We start from the raw sequence: 27,601 nt of genomic DNA on the forward strand, positions 1-27,601 counted from the left end.
AAGTTGTTTTTAAAAGTTTTTAAAAACATTCGAAAAGTTTTTTTTGAATTTCAACTAATGTTTCATAACATAAAAGGTGGTTAATCTCTAAAAGGAAAAAATTAGGCTAGTTGAATTTTTAAATGAAAAGGCTAGACAAAGGCTTGATTGAAAATGTTAAACTAACTTTGCACCATGTATTTTACTCAAAGTTAGGTAAGGGTAATTAATTTCCAATGGAAAGACTCACTAATTACTACCAGAACAGAATCAGGTTGAACAAGCCCTGAATTTGGAAGAAATGCAAAAATATTTATCCAGTGCAGTGAAATCTAACTCTATAAATACTATGATGATATGTTAAATATTTTAAGAGGTTCCCACATATTTCTTAAGTTTTTCATGAATATTAAGTTTGCTATTTCAGGTTTAGTTTCATTAGGCTTCATAGAAGTCTTCAAAATCACAAAATTTATTAAGTCCAAGGAAACTTAACCTTGGAAACGGGTTTTATAAAAGTAATTAAAATAAATTGCAGTTTTAATTAATGTTTACTAGATAGATTGGTTTAGTGCCACAGTGTCTAAAAATTCAACATTTTCGTTTCAAAAACTTCAAACCACTTTATAAATATTACTTTGAAACTCCATATTCATAGTGAAGAGTAATTACATTTTAGGATTATTTTTTTTCTCTGAAAAATGTACATATACATATTAGCCGAATAGCTAGTTTTTGACAAAACATATTTGCAACTTACACTGTAACTGAATAAGAGCCTGTAAAACAATATTAAGTAATCCTTAATTACTTAAGTTTAAATGTGTTTTGCAATTTATTTTCTGAGTACAGAGATTAAATTTTGTCTTTGAGGGGGTTTTGTTTTGCAGTGAGGAGTAGGATAAATTCAGGCAGTTCAGAATTTAGGGAAAGAACTTCAAATGCCAATGCATCAGTCTGAGATTATGAACCATTCTATTTAATGACTTAAGAGGAAAACTTGCAAGTACTAAAATGCTGACCAAGAGAGACCTCTAGTTTCAGGGTAGCATCCCCAATAACCTGGTAACAGGCAAATTCCCGCCAACATCCTTACATTTTAAATTAACTACGGTGATTAAAGAGAAGGAGGTGAGTCATCATTTGCTGGCAAAGTAAACTACAGAAGATGGAAGCACATGGAGAATTGGAGGTAATAAGGGAAGAAATCTGGAGCAGTAAGGTTGGACCAAGGATTTGATAAGAGAGCCTAAGAAATGAAGAGAAATCAACTAGCATTATGCAAGCATGTGGGATACAACAGTTGATTTTTGAAGGGTTAGGTTTCCATAGATCAACTGTTTCAACCTGAGCAGTATTCTAGAAGAGGGTTTGGAAGTCAAAGTTGTTTAGTAAATCACAACTGATCACATAGGAAAACCAGAAATGAGACGGCAAATGAGCCTGTCCAGAAAGAGGAAAAATTGAACTGGAATTAAGACAGCATCTGTCCAATGTAAACATCTTAAAATAATGTTATGGTATGATTTAGTCTCTCAGACTCTGGACCTCTTCACTAGTTCACCTGTACATATTAGGTAGGAAGGAGGCTTATACCCTGGCATCTAGCTGATTCTTGTGTTGCTGATATCCGTTGAAGTAGGGTTGGACAGTGCCTGACCTTGGACATTCAGCTAGCTTCTACTGATTTCATTTGTGGCTCATGGACATTTGGTCTGTTCTTTCTTAGCTCATGCACAGCCTCAAGGTCTCTCCTCATCTATGATTCATTTCAAATCTAGCTGCATTTTATTCACTCAGCCCAATATGTCCACCTTGAAGTCTATGCTGCTCTGTCCACAGTTACAGAGCCAGTTCTAACAGTAACCCCACCTCCACCACCACTCTCTCAGGAATTCTGAGATTCATCAGAGCCACTCAGGGCATCTGGGGAAGGGGGTGGCAAGAAAATGAGAGCCTTAGAATTCACCTTTTTCTACCTTTTTTATTTCTAGTAACAATAAATACAAACAATATATATTCTTTTCTGAGATACATTTTAATACATTAATAATTATTTACATAATTGAAATGTTTACTACATATTAATATGGTTAACATGGACCTGAAAAAAATGATTTTATTTCTCATACCATATGGTAAATGCCCATATTCTACTAATAGAAAATGAAATAAATCACTTATGTATGCAAAGTTAAGTAGCTTTGCGCACAGTCTCCCCTGTGGGAAGAAGGTCACTGAAGCTATTATGTTCTTGTAGGGGAAATGGGGGTTGTATGTCTACTAACGATACTTTCAGTCATTGTCTTATCTATTACTGTATTTGAAAAGAAACACAGAATTAAATATTATAATTAAAATTCAAGGAGAACAAATAATCCTTAAGCACTAAAAAAATTCAATGAATTACTTTGAAAGTATAATTTCTCTTTCAAGTACCAAATATACATATACAACACAACTATACAACCAACTATACATGTTCTCCAAATGTGGGCAATGTACTATGTAATGCAATTTCATTCTCAAATAAAAAGTATACTTCATTATTAATTTTTCCATATACTAACAAAGATATACAACATATACTAACAAAAAGTTGTATAAATTAGCTTGCCCAGACTTTTTAATATAAGGATATCAAATATTACAAAAAGAATTAACACATACATTGATAACTAAAGTACAATGGGTAGCATTCTTAAATGTAAAATCCTAATGTAAATCAATTTTTTGTACATGGAAATTGCAAAATATGCAGTTAAGTCTAACCCATTCAGAAACAATAAATTTTGCTTCATATATTGGCTTCATAGAATGTTAGATTGTTAGACGCCTTATTAATATGCAAGCACTGTACTAATTGCTAGGTCCAGAAATGATAATACCCCTACTCCTAAGAGTTTCCAATTAAATAAGACAGACATGTAAAGAAGTATTTACACTACAATGTGATACTCAAGAGAATTGTACTCTTAAGTAATTCCGGCAACCTTGTTACCCTTGGAACCAATAGCATAATTTGTTGAACTAGTTAGTGACTGCTTTGGTTTCTATTTTTTGTATATGCTTTAGTCTCTTTTAGAAGTATTATTAAAATTCTCAAAACCATATCTAATGACAAATGATCAAGACATTAAAATCTGGCTTCAGAATTCCTCCCAGAAACTATGTTTGTGATTATGTTGATAGTTGATAGAAGGAGAGATAGCAAAGCTCTAGCTCACACTGGATTTATAAGAGCTGATTAAGGGAATGAAGTGCTTGCTTTATTAGACTATGCAATGCTCATCATGCTCAACACACCAAAAAAGCAATAGAGCTAGGATAGATTTTTCTGAGGCAAATGTACATGTAGAAGGTATGTAACCTTGGCCACTGTGGCAAGTTTTAAAGTGTTAAGCATTTAAACAAGAAGGAAAGTGAAGACTTGATTTTAGAGGAATGGAAGACATGCTATTTCCAATACTTATGGAGACAGCAACCTAAGATCAAGGACTGAAAGTTATTACAGGGAGGCAGAGTTGCTTTCAACCTTAGGAAGAACTTTCTAATAGAACTGTTTAAAAATGGAGGTAGTGAGCTCTTTACCCTGAAAGAACTGAATTAGAATTTGAAAAGAAAATCATCTGTCAAGGGTATTTTAGAATTTAGAGGGGTTTTCTATACAAGGCTGGAAGCTGTATTAGATTTTATCTTCAAGTTTGAATATGAATCTATATTTTAGAAAAGTTATCTCTTGATCAGTGTGTAATACCATGCTGTGATTAAAATCCCTATTGTAATACTATGCTGATTAAAACCCCTATTTATAAATTAAATTTGATTAAGCATCTTAGTGTAGTCAAATATAATTTATAAACAGATTTTTAAAATTAAAGATATCTTTCAAAGCACATAATCTTTAACTAAATTCACTACATATAGCTATATAGCCACATTTGCAGTGAAATAATTCAGGACAAAATTTTAGGTAATGGTCTTTCAGTTTCTACTCAATGTAAAACAAATGTGCACTTATGGTAAACAGAAGGAGAAATCCCTATTAGCAGCTCACTATAAATGTCAGCACCCTTTACAGAGTTTTTCCGAAGTGATTTTAAAAAAAGAACAAATTTCCTTCAACAAGAATGCTCCTAAAATGATGTAATTTTATGACTCACATCTTATTGAAATCTTGAGTATGCAGACAATAAAATCAAGTTACTCAGAATGCCTAAATGCTAAACAAACTGGAGGAAGCAATTAGTCAAAAGACAGAAAAATATTAAGATCAAAATGTGCAAATAAAATATAGAAATCTTTGGTGTACTCCTGTGTAGGAATTTATTTATTTGGGCTCATTTTCTGCCACATGCCGCAGTTTTTGATATTTAGTCTTATTCCAAATATGGCTTTATAAAGTGGAGTTAATTCTGTTATGCTGAACAGAAATTGGCTTCCTTTTAAACTTTAGCCTTCGTTTTTAGATTGCCCTCAAGAGCTGTCCATTGGAAGGCATTTTTCATTCTTACACCTTCAATTCTAAATATACGGGTTTCCACACATTGGATCCAATTAAACTGAGAATGATGATCCAAAATATATTCAACAATATATTTAACCATTTATTGCTTCCAAATCTCAAAAGGTAAACAGATGTCTCCCTCTATATTTGACTCTGATTTTCAAGTCAGATGCCTTCATTTAGGTACCCTGAACACATACTCAATTGCTCTTCTTGGTATCTGGGGAAAATGGAATCATGTTGCAGGATGTGGTTGCTCTCAAATAATATTCTAGCTTTCAAGAGTAATATATAATGAATACTGTTGTGATAAAGACTGTTTCCCCTCCCCAACCAAAATTGAGTATTATATGAATGCAGTTAATTTGATTATGCAAATATTCTTCATGCTGCTTTTATTTCACAGGCAATTAGATGAACAGGTGCTCTACATTATAAATCAAGTTTGAAGATAGTTCTAAAAATGTTCATTAACTTTGATATAAGTGTTGAATTTAATCTTTTTTATGTTTAATAGTGACACGTAACTACTTTCAATTTTAGCAGACACTAGGATACTACAATACTGCAATTTTTTTATGCATGCACAATCCATTTACCAGGACAAATGACAATTTGGAAATGTTATTTAGAATTTTGCTACAAGAATGAAAGCAATCTGGATAATGAGCTTAATTATTTTGTCTCTTACAATGCAGCACTGACTGAAGGATGATAATGAAAGGAAAGGAAACTTTAAAGAAAAAAAAAAAAGAAGGAAGAAGTCATAAAGGGATATTGTTTTTTAATCTTACAGACAGGAAAAACGGCTCCTCCTGGGTAGCAGAATAGACTTGAGAGATCACTGAGACTTGCAAGAGATCAAGAATAGAGGGCCAAGGCAGAAATAATATATGTGGTTCTTGGTGAAGCCAAAGTTATTGCCAAGATCAGAATAATGTGCCTGGGTTCCTTGAGGATTTTGAACACCCAGAACCATTTTTCAATAACCATTTAGTAGATCAAATGCAAGTGTTCCCTTTACCAGATGATGCAAAATTGGAGACTACAAGATTAATTGCTAAGAGAGCCAAGCCCAGCACAGATTGCTATAATGTCAAGGAAAAAGAAGAGTAAGTAAGAGTTTGAGGTTTTATGACTAGACAGACTACTTTTTTTAGTTATAACTGATGAAGAACACTCAGGTACAGATGTAAAGGGATGACAGTAAGTGAAAAACAATCAAGTTTCCTGCAGCAATTGTGGAAACTAAGGCAGAAAGCCTTGTGCATTGAAAAGTGTTTAAAATCAAATGCAGAGGGAGTTACTTATGGCTTGGTAACAAGGATACTTCTAGTAACATCAGGAATCAATGGCCGCAGTTGCTCTGTGACAACCCAGAGGGTTGGGGTATGGAAGGAGGTGGGAGGAAGGCTCTAGAGGAAGGGGAAGTATATATGCCTATAGCTGACTCATGTTGATGTGTGGCAGAAACCATCACCACATCGTAATTATCCTCCAAGTAAAAATAAAATTTAAAAAAATCAATGGCCAGTGAGAAGAATGGTAGAAATCAAGATATAATAATGAAACAAGATCAGGAAGGGATTCTATTTTGCTTTAGTTTCTCCTTTCTGGAAATATTTGTTTATACATGTTTAACAATTTAATCACCCACTGTGTTATGGTCTTTCTTAAGTAACTTGTTTTCAAAGTGCCACATAAAACACAGAGAAAGCCTCCACTGAATTTTATTTCTTACGCACACGACACACATACACACACCCACAGAGAGAGAGAGAGAGAACAGGGCAGAGCCAATAAAGGTAGGTAGGGAGGAAGCCACCAATTCTACACAAGAATTTTTAGGCAACTATCGTCTGATTACGGACAATCCCTGATTTTCAAATCGCATAATTTAGTCTAGCATTCTGTTCTGTTTTGAAAAATATATTTGAAACTTATGATTACATAAATTTTATATGGTAAAATAAAAGGACCTTCATTTAGGTATATTTCTACTTCTAAAGAATATTTACAACAGATTAACATTTACTACAGTGTGTGGGAAACTTCATTTGATTCCAGAGAAATACAATCTACAGATTACCTGAGATATAAATCAGGTCCTAAAACCTAAAATACCTGTATCGTAAAAACTAATTAAAGAAACATATCCTCTTACAAGGCAGAATCATCTTAGCTGAGAACAAGGATGATTCTCTTTCATTGTTTGGGTTAGAGATGATTAAACACCAAATAAGTTGCAAGCTTCACATATCTACTATCAATACCAAAAGCCCAGTCACATTTTTAAATTTAGTAAATAATTCACAATGAATAATGTGCTAAAGAAGAAAACATACACAGCAGTTAACAGCTGGTATACATCATCACAAAAAACTGACACGGTACTAACTGAGATGTTGAAATTTCTTACTGCAACTCAAATTTGGACATGCAAAAGTTTAAGAAATGCCAACAATAGTGGTCCACTTAGCTAGAGGTCAGATTTTCTATATCCTCACTTTACAGTGGAATCTGGCAATGATATGGAAAAGTATTTTAGGACTACCATCCCAGAATCCAAGAATGTCACTAAAAGGATTACATGTCAAGATAAAATCAAGTCAGGTATAACTTAAACTGATTAAATAAATCAAGAAAGTTAATTTACTGAGCTTGAGCCAGAAAATAAAATACCTCTAAAAACTGAGACCAACTAACACTGAAAACTAATAAGCAAATTTTAAGACATTTCAGTAACTGCCAACAGCATTACAGTACACTATGCTCTTAATGAAGAGTTGAATCAAAAAATTAAAACATGTTTGGTGTACAGTTTTAGAAGGCTGGGGAAATACACTTCATTTCAGAAAATTTTCTGACTGAAAAATAGTGAAAGAAAAGAAAGGGCTTAAAAATAGCTAACCAATGATCAGAAAAAATAGGAATTCAACTACTCTTATACCTGTAGTAACAAGATAGGATTCTCACCTCTAATATATTTTATACTTCATATAATATAGTATAAATAAGTCATTTTTACTACCTAAAGAGACTTCTCCCATTTACATTGTACAGTTATGTGAAGTATGATTTGTTTTTCTGTCAGGATAAAGTATTTTAAGAATCAAAACATCAAAGCCTGAGTTTTACTTACATATGAAAATACTAATATCCTATTCTCCAAGATTAAATTAAATACACTTTTTGGTAGAATGTATTGTGTATTTTAAGTTTCTGGGAACTGCTAATTCATATATAGTATACATTCATAGTATTTTTCTAATATGGTATACATTCATAGTAATTCTCTTATAGAAGGTCTATTTTATCTCACTAAGCTGTAAAGACCTTTTTACCAATAATTAAAGTTAATAAATTTACTGCAGGCTTCTAGAACTGCAATTGCTTTAGAATGTCTAATCATACACTACATTTAGAAATGATTAGAAAACCATGGGTCTCTGTATTTATTAAACTGAATCACCTGGCAGTAAAATTCAGTTAAGGCTCTTGGCATTGGTGAAACTTCTTCCCACTCAGACCTGCTGCTGTGGTAGACTTGAACTTCATCCGTGATTTCATCTGGTGCATAATCACCACCTAATATATAAATTTTATCTTCAATTCCAACCGCACCTGCGTTGAAGCCTGCACATTCAAAAGATCCTTCACCCTTCCAAACACAAGTATCTGGACAAAAACTATAAACTTTATAAGTGGAAAGGTCACATATATAGAGTGTGCAGTTTACTGGGACAGCTTTAATTAGTGTTGCATGAAAAAACTGCCCGAATTCTGCCACTAGTTCAGACCACTGATCAGTTGTAGCATTGTAGTTGAAAAAGCAATCAAGTGATGGGTTAAAAGCATCTGTAATTTCTACCTCTGATCCAAGAACATAAATTACATTTTGGCATGCACTTGCTTCAGGATAGTATATGCCCCTGGGTAATGGGCTAACAGACACCCATTCTTTGGAAAGAGGATTGTAAGATTCAACATCTAAGAGACTTTTAATGTCCTGAGATCCTCTAGTTTTTCCACCTATGACAAATAATTTATTGAGAGCCATAACTGATGTATGCATGGTTCTTGGTGTTTTCATAGTTGATACCAGGAAAAAATCATTTTTGACTGGACAGTAGCACCAGGTTTGATCAGTGGCATCATGATATGATTCTGCAATATGAAGCCGAACTGTTCTACAACATGGCCCTTTGCAACCACCTGTCAAGAATATTTTCTCCCCATAACTAGACAGACTAGATCCTGGCAAATCAATCAGGTGTGACTGTGGCAGTATCTTCCATGAATCACTTTTAATATTATAGCAAAACGTATACTGAGCTTCTCCATTTTCCTCAGTTTTGTGAACAAATATGTATTTTTCAGTTGTGGATGGTCGAGCATCAGGGAAAAGTCCACCAGAACCTTGCACACACTTAATTGCATCCATGATTATGTCAAAACAGTTTGTGCTTTTGAGTAAACACTCTTCATTGAGTAGACAATCTTGAAGTGTCTCCTCAGATAACTGACATAATCTTACTTTTTTAATTAAATAAGGCAGATGTTTTTGCCTTGATTCTAAGTTATGTTTAGTCCAACTAAGGACAACTTTCAGTACAGTTTCTTCTTCAGGAACATTTAATTCATCTGATTCCAAACACTTTTGCAGTACTCCAAAATTCATCTCTAAGAAATCACTGGATTTAAATAATAAAGAAAAGTGATGTTGTACAAAGTATAAAGCATGGTCAAACAAACGGGCAGAGCCATAGCTATCTGATATAGATAATAATTGTAAACAATTGACAAGATTAATACTTTTTATTAAAAAGTCACTGCAAGCTTTGGATAGGAAGGAAACTTGAAGAAATGATGACAACTGGAAGAACATTTCCACATTATCATCTGTTATCTTTGTTTTTCCAGTATAGGCATAATCAAGAAATGCTTTTACTGCTTTGGAGGACAAATTAGTAATGGTAACACTTCCACCATCTCTTTCTTTCATGTTTACTTCAAACATAGCCCTGCAAAAATGAACACAGAAGAACAAATAAACAGGAATATTTTTTTCCAAGATAATTTTCAATATGACCTTAAAGAGGTTTCCTTCACTCTTAGGTTGATATAAAATATATTTACAAAATACATTTTTAAAGCATCCTAATAAATTAATATCTATAATAGAGACCATATTATTTATCTGTAAAATACACATATTACACAATACCACATTGAAAAATATATAATTACAGCTAAGCCATAGCAATGAATCCAAAGGCTTTAAAAAGATTCAAATTTTGTGTCTGATTTGATGTTCTTATACATTATTCATAAAATTGGGGTAAAATCTAATGGCTGAATTTATTTACCTATGGATTAATTTAGTATCAACTCTGCAGGTTATAACTAAAATTACTTAAAATACAGGATAAACTTACATATACATTATCCCCATCTGGTAATGTTGATACCACTCTAAGAAACTGGGAACATTTTTGGCTCATTTTAAGCAAAAGTATAAATTATTTGGAAATGTTTAGGCAGGAGACTAAGAATATTTCATGACTGGCTTTGGTAAGAACAATATTGCCATCCATCCTTAATTAACTTTATATCCAGACTTACTAATTTTTACACTTTAAACAAACCCATTAAGATGGTTTTCAGTAGAACTGCAAATAAAAATTAAGGTTAAAGAGGAAAGGACTACAACAAACAACTAAAGATTGCCAGTTGAACATTCATTAAGACTAAAGATCATCTGACTTTGGGCCTGGTTTAACATTGGTTTGTTTTTGTACCAGTATTGTCCAGGATACCTTTGTGAGCAGTGCCCAAGTACTCTGCAGGCATGCTTAGTTGGTTAGCGTGTTAAGACTCTTTTCAACTGCATGGACTGTAGCCCGCCAGGCTCCTCTGTCCATGGGATTTCCCAGGTAAGAATACTGGGGTGGGTTGCCATTTCTTCTTCAGGGTATCTTCCCAACCCAGGTTTCAAACCCACATCTCCAGCACTGTAGGTGGATTCTTTACCATCTGAGCTATGAGGGAAGCCCCCAAGTAGTACTGGGGGAAAACTAAATTTCATTATTGAAGTCTATTCTAGAGAGTAACTAAAGCTACTAAAGAAACACTAGTGTCCACCTGAAAAATATGAGGAGGCTTCCAAATACAGAACACTCCTTAGGAAAAGGATGATAAAGCCCCTTTCTAATAGGGATATTCAATACTTCTTAATATAATAACAAATAAACATGGTTACAAAAATTTATACATGTTCCACATTGTGCAGGATATTTCAATGTGATCAACTTAGAAACATTAACCTGTGGTGATAATCGTATTAGATTATTAAGACATCTATAGTCAGTTTAAGGTAATAATAAGAGTGTGGCCTCTAGAACAGGGCTGCCTTATTAACTGTGTGACCTTGGGGAGCTAACAACTTAATCGTGCTTCAAATTCTTCTGAAAATGCGGATACTAGTAGTACCTATGCCACAGAGTTATGAGAGGAACAACTAAGTTAACTGATGCAAAATATTAGCCGTTATTGGAGTAGGAAATGGCAACCCAGTCTAGTATTCTTGCCTGAAAAACTCCATGAACAGAGAAGCCTGGTGAGCTACAGCCCATGGGGTTGCATTGCAACTGAGCACATTAGCTGTTACTATCATTTTAAGGAAAAAAAGTTTTCTAAAATCATATGCATTTCTAATTTACCATCAGCTTCCACACTGTCCATGAGAAGACATGTAATATCATATTTATATACTTCATCCTATTCATCTTTAAAGTATTCAGTTAACTTCCATCTCAAATTTACTGTGTTATCATAAACTGGTTATACAATAGTGTGCTTCTTTTTGAATCTTGTCTCCAGGGACTTTACATTTCAATCATAATTTTCGTTTTTCAAAAACATTATAAAGGGCATTTACCATGCACTGTGTACTTTTCTGCTATTTTTAATTTTACATACCCCAGTATTCCTGTAAGTTTATAGCCCAATACTCCAGTGAGTTTTATCATAACACAAAATTATGAATCAGTGGCCTTATCTACAAGAGTGTAAATTATATAGACCTTCTAACTACATTTGTACACATTTTTATGTGAACTATATACTCATTTAGTAAAATATATCATAAAAGATTCAGGTCATTATAAAATTGTCTTTTGTTTTACTTCAGAACAGGTACAAATTTTAAAAAACACTGTTTTTAACAGTAATTTTTAAAAATTGAAAACAGATCCCTAAAAAGCTAAGCTGTAGGCATAACTCCAACATAAACAGTAGAGAGGACTGCTAATTCAAATGTCACATGAACTTCTTATTTTGTTAACATGCAAACTTTATAAGGAAATAAAACTGCATGTTCATACCAAATTATTTCCATTTTTTGGCTAGATTTGGAAATAATTTCAGCTAAAAAAAAAGTCAGCTAATAATAATAATAATACTAAATTCAGCTTAATAACAATTTAATTCAACAACAATAACTGAAAGTAGTGGACACTAATCAATTGTTATTTAGTTTCTAGTGTCTGACTCACTGCAACCCCATGGACCATAACCCACAAGGCTCCTCTATCCATGGGATTTCCCAGGCAGGAATACTAGAGTGGGTTGCCATTTCCTTTTCCACGGGATCTTCCTGACCGAGAGATTGAACCTGCCTCTCCTGTATTGGCAGGTGGATTCTTTACCACCAAGACACCAGGGAAGACTGACCTAATCATTGCATATATGTTATTTCATTCAACTCTCACTAATGACTTTATGAGCTAGGTCCTATTTGTCTTATCCTAATTTTTTACAAATAAAGAAACTGAAGCATAAAGAGGCTAAGTTACCTAAGTTCAGTCTAATAAGTGGTGGAGCTGGAATTTAGATTTAGGGCATGTGTATAAAGAGGCCAAATACTTACCTATTATACTGTACTGCTTCCTCTAATGAAGAGGTGATATGAAGGATAAGGGAACAAAAAAAGAGTTCCTTGGAAGAAAAACTGAATTCAAAGGGAAGTGGAAAGAAACTAGTGGAATCTGAAAATGGGAGAGCATAAGGCCAGTTAGGGCCCCAGTGGAGGCTGAAGAATAACTTAGGTTACCTGAGAGAAGAAATGAGAAGAATACCTGAAGACATATAGTCTAGTTAGGCAAAAAGCTAGTAAAAGGTGTAGTTCCCCTTGTCCTCAGTAAACTGTGATGTAGCACTGAGCCACTGCTCTCAAATTCAAAGCAGGAAACCCTAGAGAAACTGGTGTTTAGTGACTTCCACTGGTGGTCGAGTGGATAAGACTCTACGCTTCCAATGCAGGGGGGCACGGTCTCATCCCTCATCAGGAAATGAAGATCCCACATGCCACATAGAAGAGTCAAAAAAAAAAAAAAAAAAGGTGTTTAGTGAGTAGTAGATATCAATAAACTTGCTGAATGAAGTACAACCTGTAAGATTTAATCTTGAGCAATAAGGGTATGGTTTAATTATATGTTGGTAGTAAAACGAGTTAAATTAAGGATTAAAACCAGTATACGTTAACTTGTATCTAGATGTTTTTGTATCTTATATCTTGCTCTTTTTTTATCAAGTTTGTTAGAGATTTAAACTCTGCTTACTTAGAATTGCTTCTAAAACTGAACTTAACGCAAAATATTGCACTTAAGATTTAAGTTTATTAAAGTATGACTAGGAGGCCTGAAGGTCAGGATGTCAGCAAGAGAGGTTTACCTGCCTGACAAATAGGTCTCAGAGGTACTATCTTCATACGGTTACCACAATACTAAGGTCATGTGTCTGACCCTTAACTACGAAGAATCAGAAACCCACTGTCATCATAGTGGATTCTAACAGTGTTATGACTAGTGCATTCCTTGTAGGATGATTTACTTGGGGAACAGAATTATACTCAGAATCAAAACAAGTTGAGTGCTCTCCAGAAATGGCTCTGGAAGTACTTCTCCCCACTTTAGGACAATCCAGGCTAAAGAGAAGAGAAACTCTCCGCATTAGAGTACCTCTTCCCTGGACAATCCATGGGATACAACACATGTCCAAAATGTATTTTTTTCTCAGATGCCTCATTTTCTTTGAGCTTGGCTTCCATTTCTGCTCAGTCTATCCTTTTCTCTTTTGCCAAATTATACAGTGCAGGGGACCTCCCAAACAAAACTGACCCCACATCAAAACAATTTTTTTTTTCCAGAACAGTAAGGACTAATGTTTAACTTTGGGAAATCCTAGCCTGGGAAGACTTGAGCTTTAAAAAAAGGTATTCTTATATTTTCATATTTAAAAAATCATTAGTTAATCTACGTTCTAAGTATCTCTTTTTAAGTATTAAAGATTACTATTCCATACTCTGTAGGGGAAAAACTCAGTTACAGTCATAAAAACAACTTAATTAGTGGTATCATAAAATCTGAGGGATAGACAGACAAGGTAAAAGTACCTGAAAAAGTCACTGCATGCTGCTAACACACAACGATGACATGGGATTGTTTCATCTTTCATGATTATTTTGAAATCATAAAAGATATTTTGTTCTCGAAAATTCTGTAGTATACTTAAGATTTTCTGTCCATGATCTTCTGACACAAGGAAGTTGTTTTTCTTCTCAGATGGAATTCCATTACATGAGCCTTTTTGATTGAAATTATATGAATTATCCATAGCCACTTCTATCTGTTCTTAGAACTAGAAGGAAAAAAAAAACAAATCACTGATGTAGCAGAGTCTTAATGAATTTTCAGATCTAAAATTCGCCCTCTTAGTGTAAATCACAAAAAAATGCTCACTAAAAACAATTATAATGGTAAATCTTGTCCCACACATTTGTTTTCATGACATTTAACAGTAAATTCCTTTTAAATTTTTATAAATATTGAGCTCACTGAAATAAAAAGTATGTTATTTAGTAATAAAGTTCGAGGCTATATAATTGCATTAAATAGTACAATTACAAGTTGTATTAAAACCTGACATAGAATCTGACTACATGTCTAGTCTTGTTACATGTAAGTGGTATAGCTTTTATAAGCAGGTATCATTTGAGTATCTATCTAACACACCCCTCTCCACTCCCATCCTTTTCCTTCTGGTAGCAAACCAGATGTTAAAATGTTGATATTGAAGCAAAGGTACATGTCTTCTGGGTTACACTTACAACTGGTTGAAAAAGAAAAGGATGTTAAATTAACTGGTTATGGCCTTTAGTAAGGAAGGAAAAGTCAACATTGGTTCAAGCTGTCCTAAAAATTTGAAAGTAGGAAAGCCTTTTAAGTGAGGTCAGAAATCCAAGATAGCTGAAGGCCAGATTAACTGACTTTCCCAAACCACAAATTTAGTTTTGAGCATAAAAGTTTATACCACAAAAAGCAAGAAAGTAGGAAACAGAAAGACAGTAAGATTGGGATCTAGGTGAGTCAGAGAAATAGGAAATCTTGATTCCTTAGCATACTTCTGTTCTGGTTATTTACTGCTTTGCAAATCACCCCAAAACTTAGTGGTTTAAGACAACTTAGTCTCTCACGGTTCTGCAGGGTTAGATGGAGCTTCTTATTTGCAGGCTTTCACATGGTCAGTCAGGTGGCAGCTCTGGCTGAAGGCCTGATCGGGTCAGAGTCAGGTGGCAGCTCACCTGAAGGCCTGATTAACCTGGGTGAGAGGTCCAGTATGATTTCCTCACTCACATCTCCTTCATATGGGATGGACAGCTAGAACAGACAGGGCTCTCTCCCCTTCTTGATCCACTCTCTCCATCAGTTCAGTTCAGTTCAGTCACTCAGTCGTGTCTGACTCTTTGCGACCCCATGGATCACAGCACGCCAGGCCTCCCTGTCCATCACCAACTCCTGGAGTTCACTCAAACTCATGTCCATCGAGTAGGTGATGCCATCCAGCCATCTCATCCTCTGTCGTCCCCTTCTCCTCCTGCCCCCAATCCCTCCCAGCATCAGAGTCTTTTTCAATGAGTCAACTCTTCGCAGGAGGTGGCCAAAGCAATACTTCCTCAGAGCATGGCAGTCTCAGGGTAGCTAGACTTCTTACATGGTAGCTGTGTTCTAGAGGAGGAGTTTCAAGCCCAGGTGAAAGCTAGACGCTGGAGAAGTAGTCTGAATTGTCCTACAACATCAATCAAAGCTTCATTCTAAGACTGAGACAATCATCTCTGTGTTATCCAAAATAGTAAGCATGAGCCATGTATACCAATTTACATTTAAACTATTTAAATTTAAATAAAAGTTTAGTTCCTTGGTATAGCCATATTTTAAGTAGTCAGTAGCTATATGTAATATGGTGGTTACTTTTATGTGTCAACTTGATTGGGCCATGGGGGTACCCAGATATTTGGCTAAACATTTTATCTGGGTATGTCTGTGAAGGTGTTTTTGGATGAGACTAACATCTGAATCAGCAGACTGAGGAAAGCAGGTTGCTTTACTTAATGTGAGTGGAACTCACTGAATCCATTAAAGGCCTGCAAAGAACAAAGGGTCCAGTAAGAAAGAATTTTTTCTGTCTGCAAGACTGTCTTTGAGTTGGAGTATCAGACTTCTCCTTCCTTTGGACTAAAACTTGGATTACAACTTTCCTGCTAATTTTACTACTAGGACCAGTTTTCTGATGTTAGGACTGCTTAGTTTCCATAAGCATATAAGCTAACTCTACAGAGTAAATCAATCTATCTTCCCTCCAATTGGCTCTGTTTCTCTGGAGACCACTAATACATGTGGCTAATGATTACTGCAGTGTACTGTATACAGTGTACTGTATACAGGAAATAAGGAATATTTCCATCATCATAGAAAGTTAGTGACTAGCTGATGTACTATAAAATAATGTGCCTGTGTTAAGAGTGTATGTGCACACATGTGCAGGAGGCAGTAATATGATGTAATTTGCAGTAGTATTAGAAAAATAAGTTACCTGCAGTCATTTTGTGAGCAGTGTTCTGAGTAACTATAAGGAGGGAGATATATTAAGAATGAAGGTGGGAGTGAACTTTGTGGAAATGAAAGAATATGTAAATCAAATAGAGATGAAAAAAGGGAAACTTTCAAAAACAGTATCTTTAAGGGTATAAAAAATGGATGCCCCATTCTGCAGATTTAGGTAGAGGATCATGACGTATCATAAATTGAGGACGCCTGTAGTAAACTTCCATTTTCATTTCTGTGCCTGCTACACATGCTTTAATATATTGCCAGTATGCAAAGAGTTTCAAATTGGATGATTACAGGTCTTGGGAAGTAGAATTGCTTCTGATTCTGACAGCATGCCTCACTTTCTGCGTGCCTCACAGATTCGATGTTATTACCAAATGTTGTAAATCTGAATTTAAGAAAATTCCAAAGCAGTTGCTTAGAAGCTGAAAGGCACAGTAGTGATGAGAAATAGCTCTAGAAAAAAACATATTCAAGGAATGGCTCTAAATGTGAGTGCCAATAGTTATGGTTTTCCTCTAGCCAGGTCAAAGCTTTGTTTCTAGGTTGCTCCTGTTTTCTCTCTGACCCCCATATCTTAGAACCTTGCTGTTGTCATCTAGGAAATAAAGTCTCAAAGGACATCACTGGTTTCAAATTTCAAATATCAAACAAAGCAGATGCAAGACATACAATACGAAGGAACAAATGGTAAATTTGTTCTGCCACTCTCCTTTAGAGAGATGCTACAGGCATCTGATGGAACTTCAGTTGCTGACAAATCATGAAAAAAAATCACAAGAAGGGAGAGAAAGAAAGTCAAGTATCACTCAAATTCATCAACAGCAACCATGTCTATTCTGTGAGACAGTATCTTAAACTGTTTCTCTAATGTAGCACATGGACCACCAAAGGTCCCTGAAACCCTCTCAGGAGTCTGTGAAATTAAAACAATTTTCATACAAACATTAAGTAGTTGCTTTTCTCACTATTCTGACACTTGCACTGATGGTACAAAAGAAATGTGAATGAAATTGCTACCATCAAGGAATACACCTATTTATTCTATTCTTCACCCCAAGCACTCAGAAGAGGGAAAAAGTCAACTTCACTTAAAACTGTCCTTAGTGAAGCGCTAAAAATTCTGGATTTTATAAAAGCTTGCTCCTTAAGGATACATCTTTTTAATTCCATGTGACAAAATGGGAAGCCCACATAGAGCACTTCTGCTACGTGCCCAAGAACTACGCAGTCTTGAGGAAAAGCACAGATGCAGCTACCATTTATACGGAATGTCAAATGACAGACACATTATGGCTATTCTATCTTGCGTATTTGGCAGATATGCTCAAAAGTGAAGGAAGTGAACCTGCCATTTTGAGGAAAAGAACTGAGAATATTTGTTGTCAATAAAATTGAGCTCACAGACAAATAAACACAAAGAATGAAGTGTCATAAAAGGAGAAAGATAATAAAAGGCTTGGGCTCCAAAGAAACGTAAGGCAGAAAACAGTTGTATTAGAGTTCTTCAGAGAAAAAAAAACCAATAGGCTACATATTTGGCTATAAAGCTATTTGTTATATATATAACTACTGATATACATGTGATATCTATGTGGGTTCTGTGTGTATATGTATATTCGTGTGTGTAAATATAGTATATATGTATATCAGTTGAGTTGCTCATTCGTGTCTGACTCTTTGCAACCCCATGAATCACAGCACGCCAGGCCTCTCTGCCGATCACCAACTCTCGGAGTTTACCCAAAATCATGTCCATCGAGTCGGTGATGCCATCTAGCCAACTCGTCCTCTGTCATCCCCCTCTCCTCCTGCCTCCAATCCCTCCCAGCATCAGAGTCTTTTCCAATGAGTCAACTCTTCGCATGAGGTGGCCAAAGTATTGGAATTCCAGCTTCAGCATCAGTCCTCCTAATGAACACCCAGGACTGATCTCCTTTAGGATGGACTGGTTGGATTTCCTTGCAGTCCAAGGGACTCTCAAGAGTCTTCACCAACACCACAGTTCAAAAGCATCAATTCTTTTTTTTTTTTTTTTTATTTTATTTTTAAACTTTACATAATTGTATTAGTTTTGCCAAATATCAAAATGACCGCCACAGGTATACATGCGTTCCCCATCCTGAACCCTCCTCCCTCCTCCCTCCCCATACCATCCCTCTGGGTCGTCCCAGTGCACTAGCCCCAAGCATCCAGTATCGTGCATCGAACCTGGACTGGCAACTCGTTTCATACATGATATTTTACATGTTTCAGTGCTATTCTCCCAAATCTCCCCACCCTCTCCCTCTCCCACAGAGTCCATAAGACTGATCTATACATCAGTGTCTCTTTTGCTGTCTCGTACACCGGGTTATTGTTACCATCTTTCTAAATTCCATATATATGCGTTAGTATACTGTATTGGTGTTTTTCCTTCTGGCTTACTTCACTCTGTATCATAGGCTCCAGTTTCATCCACCTCATTAGAACTGATTCAAATGTATTCTTTTTAATGGCTGAGTAATACTCCATTGTGTATATGTACCACAGCTTTCTTATACATTCATCTGCTGATGGACATCTAGGCTGCTTCCATGTCCTGGCTATTATAAACAGTGCTGCGATGAACACTGGGGTACACGTGTCTCTTTCCCTTCTGGTTTCCTCAGTGTGTATGCCCAGCAGTGGGATTGCTGGGTCATAAGGCAGTTCTATTTCCAGTTTTTTAAGGAATCTCCACACTGTTCTCCATAGAGGCTGTACTAGTTTGCATTCCCACCAACAGTGTCAGAGGGTTCCCTTTTTTCCACACCCTCTCCAGCATTTATTATTTGTAGACTTTTGTATCGCAGCCATTCTGACTGGTGTGAAATGGTACCTCATTGTGGTTTTGATTTGCATTTCTCTGATAATGAGTGATGTTGAGCATCTTTTCATGTGTTTGTTAGCCATCTGTATGTCTTCTTTGGAGAAATGTCTATTTAGATCTTTGGCCCATTTTTTTTTTTTTTTTTTTATGCTTACAACATTTTGAAGCTGCATTATTTATCTTTTTTTTTTTTTTTTTTTTAATTTTATTTTTTTTAAACTTTACATAATTGTATTAGTTTTGCCAAACATCAAAATGAATCCACCACAGGTATACATGTGTTCCCCATCCTGAACCCTCCTCCCTCCTCCCTCCCCATACCATCCCTCTGGGTCGTCCCAGTGCACTAGCCCCAAGCATCCAGTATCGTGCATCGAACCTGGACTGGCAACTCGTTTCTTACATGATCTTTTACATGTTACAATGTCATTCTCCCAAATCTTCCCACCCTCTCCCTCTCCCACAGAGTCCATAAGACTGTTCTATACATCAGTGTCTCTTTTGCTGTCTCATACAATTGTTACCATCTTTCTAATTCCATTTATGCGTTAGAATACTGTATTTATGTTTTTCCTTCTGGCTTACTTCACTCTGTATAATAGGCTCCAGTTTCATCCACCTCATTAGAACTGATTCAAATGTATTCTTTGTAGATCTTTGGCCCATTTTTGGATTGGGTCATTTATTTTTCTGAAGTTGAGCTGTAGGAGTTGCTTGTATATTTTTGAGATTAGTTGTTTGTCAGTTCTTCATTTGCTATTATTTTCTCCCATTCTGAAGGCTGTCTTTTCACCTTGCTAATAGTTTCCTTTGATGTGCAGAAGCTTTTAAGGTTAATTAGGTCCCATCTGTTTATTTTTGCTTTTATTTCCAATATTCTGGGAGGTGGGTCATAGAGGATCCTGCTGTGATGAATGTCAGAAAGTGTTTTGCCTATGTTCTCCTGTAGGAGTTTTATACTTCATTTGTAAAATAAAGATAAACTTTATTTATCTAGTTGTGTTGCTGAGATTAAAAAGTAATACATAATTTAGCATTTACTGTGTGCTAAATGAAAGTTAGTGTGTGCATGTGTGCTTACTCACTCAGTTGTGTTCAAGTCTTTGTGACCCAGGGACTGTAACTCACGAGGCTCCTCTGTCCATGGGCTTTTCCAGGCAAAAATACTAGAGAAGGTTGCCATTTCCTCCCCCAGGGGATCTTCTTGACCCAGGGATCACACCTGGGTCTCCTGCATTGCAGGTGGATTCTTTACCATATGAGCCACCAGGGAAGCCAGTTTTCTATTAGAAGTCCACTTAAAAGTCAAAAAAATCATTTAAACTATATTAATCAAAATGTTTATAAGGTGATGGGGGGAGGAGAGTAGAAGCAGTTAATAGTTCCTGCTGCTGCTGCTGCTAAGTCACTTCAGTCATGTCCGACTCTGTGAGACCCCGGAGACAGCAGCCTACCAGGGTCCTCTGTCCTTGGGATTCTCCAGGCAAGAACACTGGAGTGGGTTGCCATTTCCTTCTCCAATGCAACAGAGTGAAAAGTGAAAGTGAAGTCACTCAGTCATGTCCGATCTTCACAATCCCATGGACTGTGGCCCACCAGGCTCCTCCATTCATGGGATTTTCCAGGCAAGAGTATTGGAGTGGGGTGCCACTCACTGCATTCTCTAATAATTCCTAGAGCTTAGGGAAAAAAAAGATGTCCTTTTCATTATAGGGGACTGGAATGCAAAAGTAAGAAGTCAAGAAACACCTGTAGTAACAAGCAAATTTGGCCTTGGAATATGGAATGAAGCAGGGCAAAGGCTAATAGAGTTTTGCCAAGAGAACGCACTGGTCAGAGCAAACGCCTTCTTCCAACAACACAAGAGAAGACTCTACACAGGGACATCACGAGGTGGTCAACACCGAAATTAGATTGATTATATTCTTTGCAGCCAAAGATGGAGAAGCTCTATAAAGTCAGCAAAAACAAGACCGGGAGCTGACTGTGACTTAGATCATGAACTCCTTATTGCCAAATTCAGACTTAAATTGAAAAAAGCAGGGAAAACCACTAGACCATTCAGGTATGACCTAAATCAAATCCCTTACGACTATAAAGTGGAGGTGAGAAATAGATTTAAGGGACTATATCTGATAGATAAGAGTGCCTGATGAACTATGGACAGAGGTTCGAGACACCGTACAGGAGACAGGGATCAAGACCATCTCCGTGGAAAAGAAACGCAAACAAGCAAAATGGCTGTCTGGGGAGGCCTTACAAATAGCTGTGAAAAGAAGAGAAGCGAAAAGCAAAGGAGAAAAGGAAAGATATAAGCATCAGAGTTCCAAAGAATAGCAAGGAAAGATAAGAAAGCCTTCCTCAGTGATCAATGCAAAGAAATAGAGGAAAACAACAGAATGGGAACAACTAGAGATCTCTTCAAGAAAATTAGAGATACCACAGGAACACTTCATGCAAAGATGGGCTCAATAAAGGACAGAAATAGTATAGACCTAACAGAAGCAGAAGATATTAAGAAGAGGTGGCAAGAATACACAGAACTGTACAAAAAGGATCTTCATGACCCAGATAATCACGATGGTGTGATCACTCACCTAGAGCCAGACTTCCTGGAATGTGAAGTCAAGTGGGCCTTATAAAGCATCACTACGAACAAAGCTAGTGGAGGTGATGGAATTCCAGTTGAGCTATTTCAAATCCTGAAAGATGATGCTGTGAAAGTGCTGCACTCAATATGCCAGCACATTTGGAAAACTCAGCAGTGGCCACAGAACTGGAAAAGGTCAGTTTTCATTCCAATCCCAAAGAAAAGCAATGCCAAAAAATGCTCAAATTACAGCACAATTGCACTCATCTCACACGCTAGTAAAGTAATGCTCAAAATTCTCCAAGCCAGGCTTCGGCAATACATGAACCGGGAACTTCCAGATGTTCAAGCTGGTTTTAGAAAAGGCAGAGGAACCAGAGATCAAATTGATAACATCCGCTGGATCATTGAAAAAGCAAGAGAGTTCCAGAAAAACATCTATTTCTGCTTTATTGACTATGCCAAAGCCTTTGACTGTGTGGATCACAATAAACTGTGGGAAATTTGAAAGAGATGGGAATACCAGAGCACCTGACCTGCTTCTTGAGAAACCTATATGCAGGTCAGGAAGCAACAGTTAGAACTGGACATGGAACAACAGATTGGTTCCAAACAGGAAAAGGAGTATGTCAAGACTGTCTATTGTCACCCTGCTTATTTAACTTCTATGCAGAGTACATCATGAGAAACGCTGGGCTGGAAGAAGAACAAACTGGAATCAAGATTGCCAGGAGAAATATCAATAACCTCAGATATGCAGATGACACCACCCTTATGGCAGAAGGTGAAGAGGAACTAAAAAGCGTCTTGATGAAAGTGGAGAGTGAAAAAGTTGGCTTAAAACTCAACATTCGAAGGGGGAGGAGCTAAGATGGCAGAGGAATAGGACGGGGAGAACACTTTCTCCCCCACAAATTCATCAAAAGAACATTTAAACCCCGAGTAAATTCCACAAAACAACTTCTGAAAGCCGGCAGAGGACATCAGGCACCCAGAAAAGGAACCCAAGTCTTCGAAAGGAGGTAGGGAAAAATATAAAAGACAAAAAAAGGGACAAAAGAGGGAGGGACGGAGTTCCGACCCGGGAAGGGAGTCTTAAAAAGAGAGGTTTCCAAACACCAGGAAACCTTCTCATTGCGGAATCTGTGCCGAGCCTTGGAAGCACAGAGGGCAACATAACAGGGAGGAAATATAAATAATTAAAACCCGCACATTGCGAGCCCTACGGTAACTCCCCCAGCGGAGAAGCAGCGCAGACGCCTGCATACGCCATTAGCAAGCGGGGGTTGGGCAGGGAGGCGCGGCGCGGGCTGCATCGCAAGAATCTGGCCTGAATACCCCGAGCACTATCTGAGTGAAATAATTTGGGCTAGCAAACCAGACTGTGGGATATCTACCACGCGAAAAGCCAGCCCTAACCTATGACACCGCCAGGCCCGCACACGGAATAAAGGACTGAACAGAGACAGCCCGCGGCAGACCATCCCCCTTCGGTGATAGGCAGCCAGAGCCGGAAGGAGACAATCGCAGCCCCAGAGAGACATTATCTATAAAACTGTAAGCAGGCTTCTTTGCTAACTAAAACTTCTTGGGGGTCTGGGCGGTCAACATCTGCCTGAGAAGGTGTGCCGGTGCACAACTAGATAACCGAGCGGCAGAGAGGCGATAAGTCTCAGCAATCGCGTGCGCAAAACACCTCATCACCTGAGCTGCTCGGATCTGGGAAGGGCACAAAACGCAGGCCCAACTGAGAGTCTGCGCCTCTGAGGACTGCCCGAGTGCCTGAACCTGAGCGGCTTGGACCCGGGAAGTACAGGCAGCCCAGGGTGGGCCAAGGATGGTTTGCGGCGGAGCAACCTAGAGCCTGAGCAGCGTGGGCAGAGAGGCTACACGCGCCGTGAACTAGGGGCAGACCCAGTGTGGCTGAGGCACTGCAAGCACACGCCAGTGTTATTTGTTTGCAGCATCCCTCCCTAACTCCCCTCAGTGCGACTGAACAAGTGAGCCTATTAAAAAAAAAAAAAATTTAAGTCCTCTATTATTCCTTTAATTTCCACTTTTATAACCGATTACTTTGCAAAAAAAAAAAAAAAAAAAAAGACCCTATTTTTTTAAGCAAACTTCATATATATATTTTTTTAATAATTTTTTGACTTTTTTTTTTTTCCTTCTTTTTCTTTAACATTGTATTTTTGAAATTCCAAACTCTACTCTAGATTTTTAATTTTAGCTTTTTAGTATTTGTTATCAATTTTGTACCTATAGTTTTTTTTTCTTTTTGTTTTTATATAATTTCTGTGACCCTTTTTAATTTTATCTTTTTCTCTGTTGCTTTCTCTTCTTCTTTTAAATAGCATTGTATATCTGAAATTCCAAACTCTATTCTAGATTTTTAATTTATGCTTTTTGGTATTTGTTATCAATTTTGTACCTGTATTTTTTTTTAATAATTTATGCGACCTTGTTTGTTCTTGTTTGTTTGTTTTTTTCTCTCTTTCTTTTTCTCGTTCTTTTTTTAACATTGTATTTTTGAAATTCCAAACTCTACTCTAGATTTTTAACTTTTGCTTTTTGGTATTAGTTATCAATTCTGTACCTATACTTTCTGTATAATTTTTGCAACCTTGTTTGTTTTTGTTTCTTCGTTTTTTCTCTTTCTTTTGCTTCTTCTTTTCTTTAACATCGTGTTTTTGAAATTCCAAACTCTACTCTAGATTTAAAATTTTTGCTTTTACGTATTTGTTACCAATTTTGTACCTTTAAGAACCCAATCTTCAGTACCCATTTTTAACTAGGGAGCGAGATTACTGGCTTGACTGCTCTCTCTCCCTTTGGACTCTCCTTTTTCTCCACTAGGTCGCCTGTGTCTCCTCCCTAACCCCTCTCTACTCTACCCAACTCTGTGAATTTCTGTGTGTTCCAGACGGTGGAGAACACTTAGGGAACTGATTACTGGCTGGATCTGTCTCCCTCCTTTTCATTCCCCTCATTTATCCTCCTGGCCACCTCTGCCACCTTCTTCCTCCTTCTCTTCTCTGTATAACTCTGTGAACAACTCTGAGCGGTCCAGTTGTGGAGTGCACATAAGGAAGAGATTACTGAATAGCCCATTCTCTCCTCTATTGACTCCCACCTCATCTCATTCGGGTCACCTCTAACTCCCTCCTCACTCTTCTCTTCTCCATATAACGCTGTAAACCTCTCTGGGCGAAACAAGTTTCAGGGCAAGACATACCAAGCAAATTCTCCAGCAGCGAGGAACACAGCCCTGAGCTCCAAGATACAGGCAGCCCAAAGTCACCCCAAAACCATAGACACCCCATAACTCATTACTGGACATTTCATTGCACTCCAGAGAGAAGAAATACAGCTCCACTCACCAGAACACCGACACAAGCTTCCCTAACCAAGAAACCTTGACAAGCCACCTGTACAAACCCACACAGAACGAGGAAACGCCACAATAAAGAGAACTCCACAAACTGCCAGAATACAGAAAGGACACCCCAAGCTCAGCAATTTAAACAAGATGAAGAGACAGAGGAATACCCAGCAGACAAAGGAACAGGATAAAAGCCCACCAAACCAAACAAAAGAGGAAGAGATAGGGAATCTACCTGATAAAGAATTCTGAATAATGATAGTGAAATTGATCCAAAATCTTGAAATCAAAATGGAATCACAGATAAATAGATTGGAGACAAAGATTGAGAAGATGGAAGAAAGGTTTAACAAGGACCTAGAAGAAATAAAAGACAGTCAATATAAAATGAATAATGCAATAAATGAAATTAAAAACACTCTGGAGGCAACAAATAGAATAACAGAGGCAGAAGACAGGATTAGTGAATTAGAAGATAGAATGGTAGAAATAAATGAAACAGAGAGGATAAAAGAAAAACGAATTAAAAGAAATGAGGACAATCTCAGAGACCTCCAGGACAATATTAAACACTACAACATTCGGATCATAGGGGTCCCAGAAGAAGAAGACAAAAAGAAAGACCATGAGAAAATACTTGAGGAGATAATAGTTGAAAACTTCCCTAAAACGGGGAAGGAAATATTCACCCAAGTCCAAGAAACCCAGAGAGTCCCAAACAGGATAAACCCAAGGCGAAACACCCCAAGACACATATTAATCAAATTAACAAAGATCAAACACAAAGAACAAATATTAAAAGCAGCAAGGGAAAAACAACAAATAACACACAAGGGAATTCCCATTAGGATAACAGCTGATCTTTCAATAGAAACTCTTCAAGCCAGGAGGGAATGGCAAGACATACTTAAAGTGATGAAAGAAAATAACCTACAGCCCAGATTATTGTACCCAGCAAGGATCTCATTCAAATATGAAAGAGAAATCAAAAGCTTCTCAGACAAGCAAAAGCTGAGAGAATTCAGCACCACCAAACCAGCTCTCCAACAAATACTAAAGGATATTCTCTAGACAGGAAACACAAAAACAGTGTATAAACTCGAACCCAAAACAATAAAGTAAATGGCAACGGGATCATACTTATTAGTAATTAACTTAAATGTAAATGGGTTGAATGCCCCAACCAAAAGACAAAGACTGGCTGAATGGATACAAAAACAAGACCCCTACATATGTTGTCTACAACAGACCCACCTCAAAACAGGGGACACATACAGAATGAAAGTGAAGGGCTGGAAAAAGATTTTCCATGCAAATAGGGACCAAAAGAAAGCAGGAGTAGCAATACTTATATCAGATAAAACAGACTTTAAAACAAAGGCTGTGAAAAGAGACAAAGATGGTCACTACCTAATGATCAAAGGATCAATCCAAGAAGAAGATATAACAATTATAAATATATATGCACCCAACATGGGAGCGCCGCAATATGTAAGACAAATGCTAACAAGTATGAAAGGAGAAATTAACAATAACACAATAATAGTGGGAGACTTTAATACCCCACTCACACCTATGGATAGATCAACTAAACAGAAAATTAACAAGGAAACACAAACGTTAAACGATACAATAGACCAGTTAGACCTAATTGATATCTATAGTACATTTCATCCCAAAACAATGAATTTCACCTTTTTCTCAAGTGCACATGGAACCTTCTCCAGGACAGATCACATCCTGGGCCATAAATCTAGCCTTGGTAAATTCAAAAAAAAATAGAAATCATTCCAAGCATCTTTTCTGACCACAATACAGTAAGATTAGATCTCAATTACAGGAGAAAAACTATTAAAAATTCCAACATATGGAGGCTGAACAACACGCTGCTGAATAACCAACAAATCACAGAAGAAATAAAAAAAGAAATAAAAATTTGCATAGAAACTAATGAAAATGAAAACACAACAACTCAAAACCTGTGGGACACTTTAAAAGCAGTCCTAAGGGGAAAGTTCATAGCAATACAGGCATACCTAAAGAAACAAGAAAAAAGTCAAATAAATAACCTAACCCTACACCTAAAGCAACTAGAAAAGGAAGAAATGAAGAACCCCAGGGTTAGTAGAAGGAAAGAAATCTTAAAAATTAGGGCAGAAATAAATGCAAAAGAAACAAAAGAGACCATAGCAAAAATCAACAAAGCCAAAAGCTGGTTGTTTGAAAGGATAAATAAAATTGACAAACCATTAGCCAGACTCATCAAGAAACAAAGGGAGAAAAATCAAATCAATAAAATTAGAAATGAAAATGGAGAGATCACAACAGACAACACAGAAATACA

General features: G+C 36.8%; 1 protein-coding gene across 3 annotated transcripts in view; it reads right to left on the bottom strand.

Annotated features, from left to right (window-relative positions):
- Window positions 1-1,931: 1,931 nt before the first annotated feature.
- KBTBD3 (kelch repeat and BTB domain containing 3) overlaps window positions 1,932-27,601 on the bottom strand; it is a 76,119-nt gene continuing 50,449 nt past the window's right edge. For 2 of the 3 annotated variants that reach the window (XM_070384356.1, XM_070384358.1), the window contains exons 2-3: window positions 13,941-14,185; window positions 1,933-9,510 (exon numbers count right to left, since the gene is read on the bottom strand). In XM_070384356.1, coding sequence (XP_070240457.1) covers window positions 7,908-9,510; window positions 13,941-14,161 — 1,824 coding nt within the window. In that variant the 5' untranslated portion in view covers window positions 14,162-14,185 and the 3' untranslated portion in view covers window positions 1,933-7,907. The other variant, XM_070384359.1, reaches the window with a different exon arrangement.

This window comes from Bos mutus, chromosome 15 (genome assembly GCF_027580195.1).
Source record: "Bos mutus isolate GX-2022 chromosome 15, NWIPB_WYAK_1.1, whole genome shotgun sequence".
Classification (NCBI taxonomy): domain Eukaryota; kingdom Metazoa; phylum Chordata; class Mammalia; order Artiodactyla; family Bovidae; genus Bos; species Bos mutus.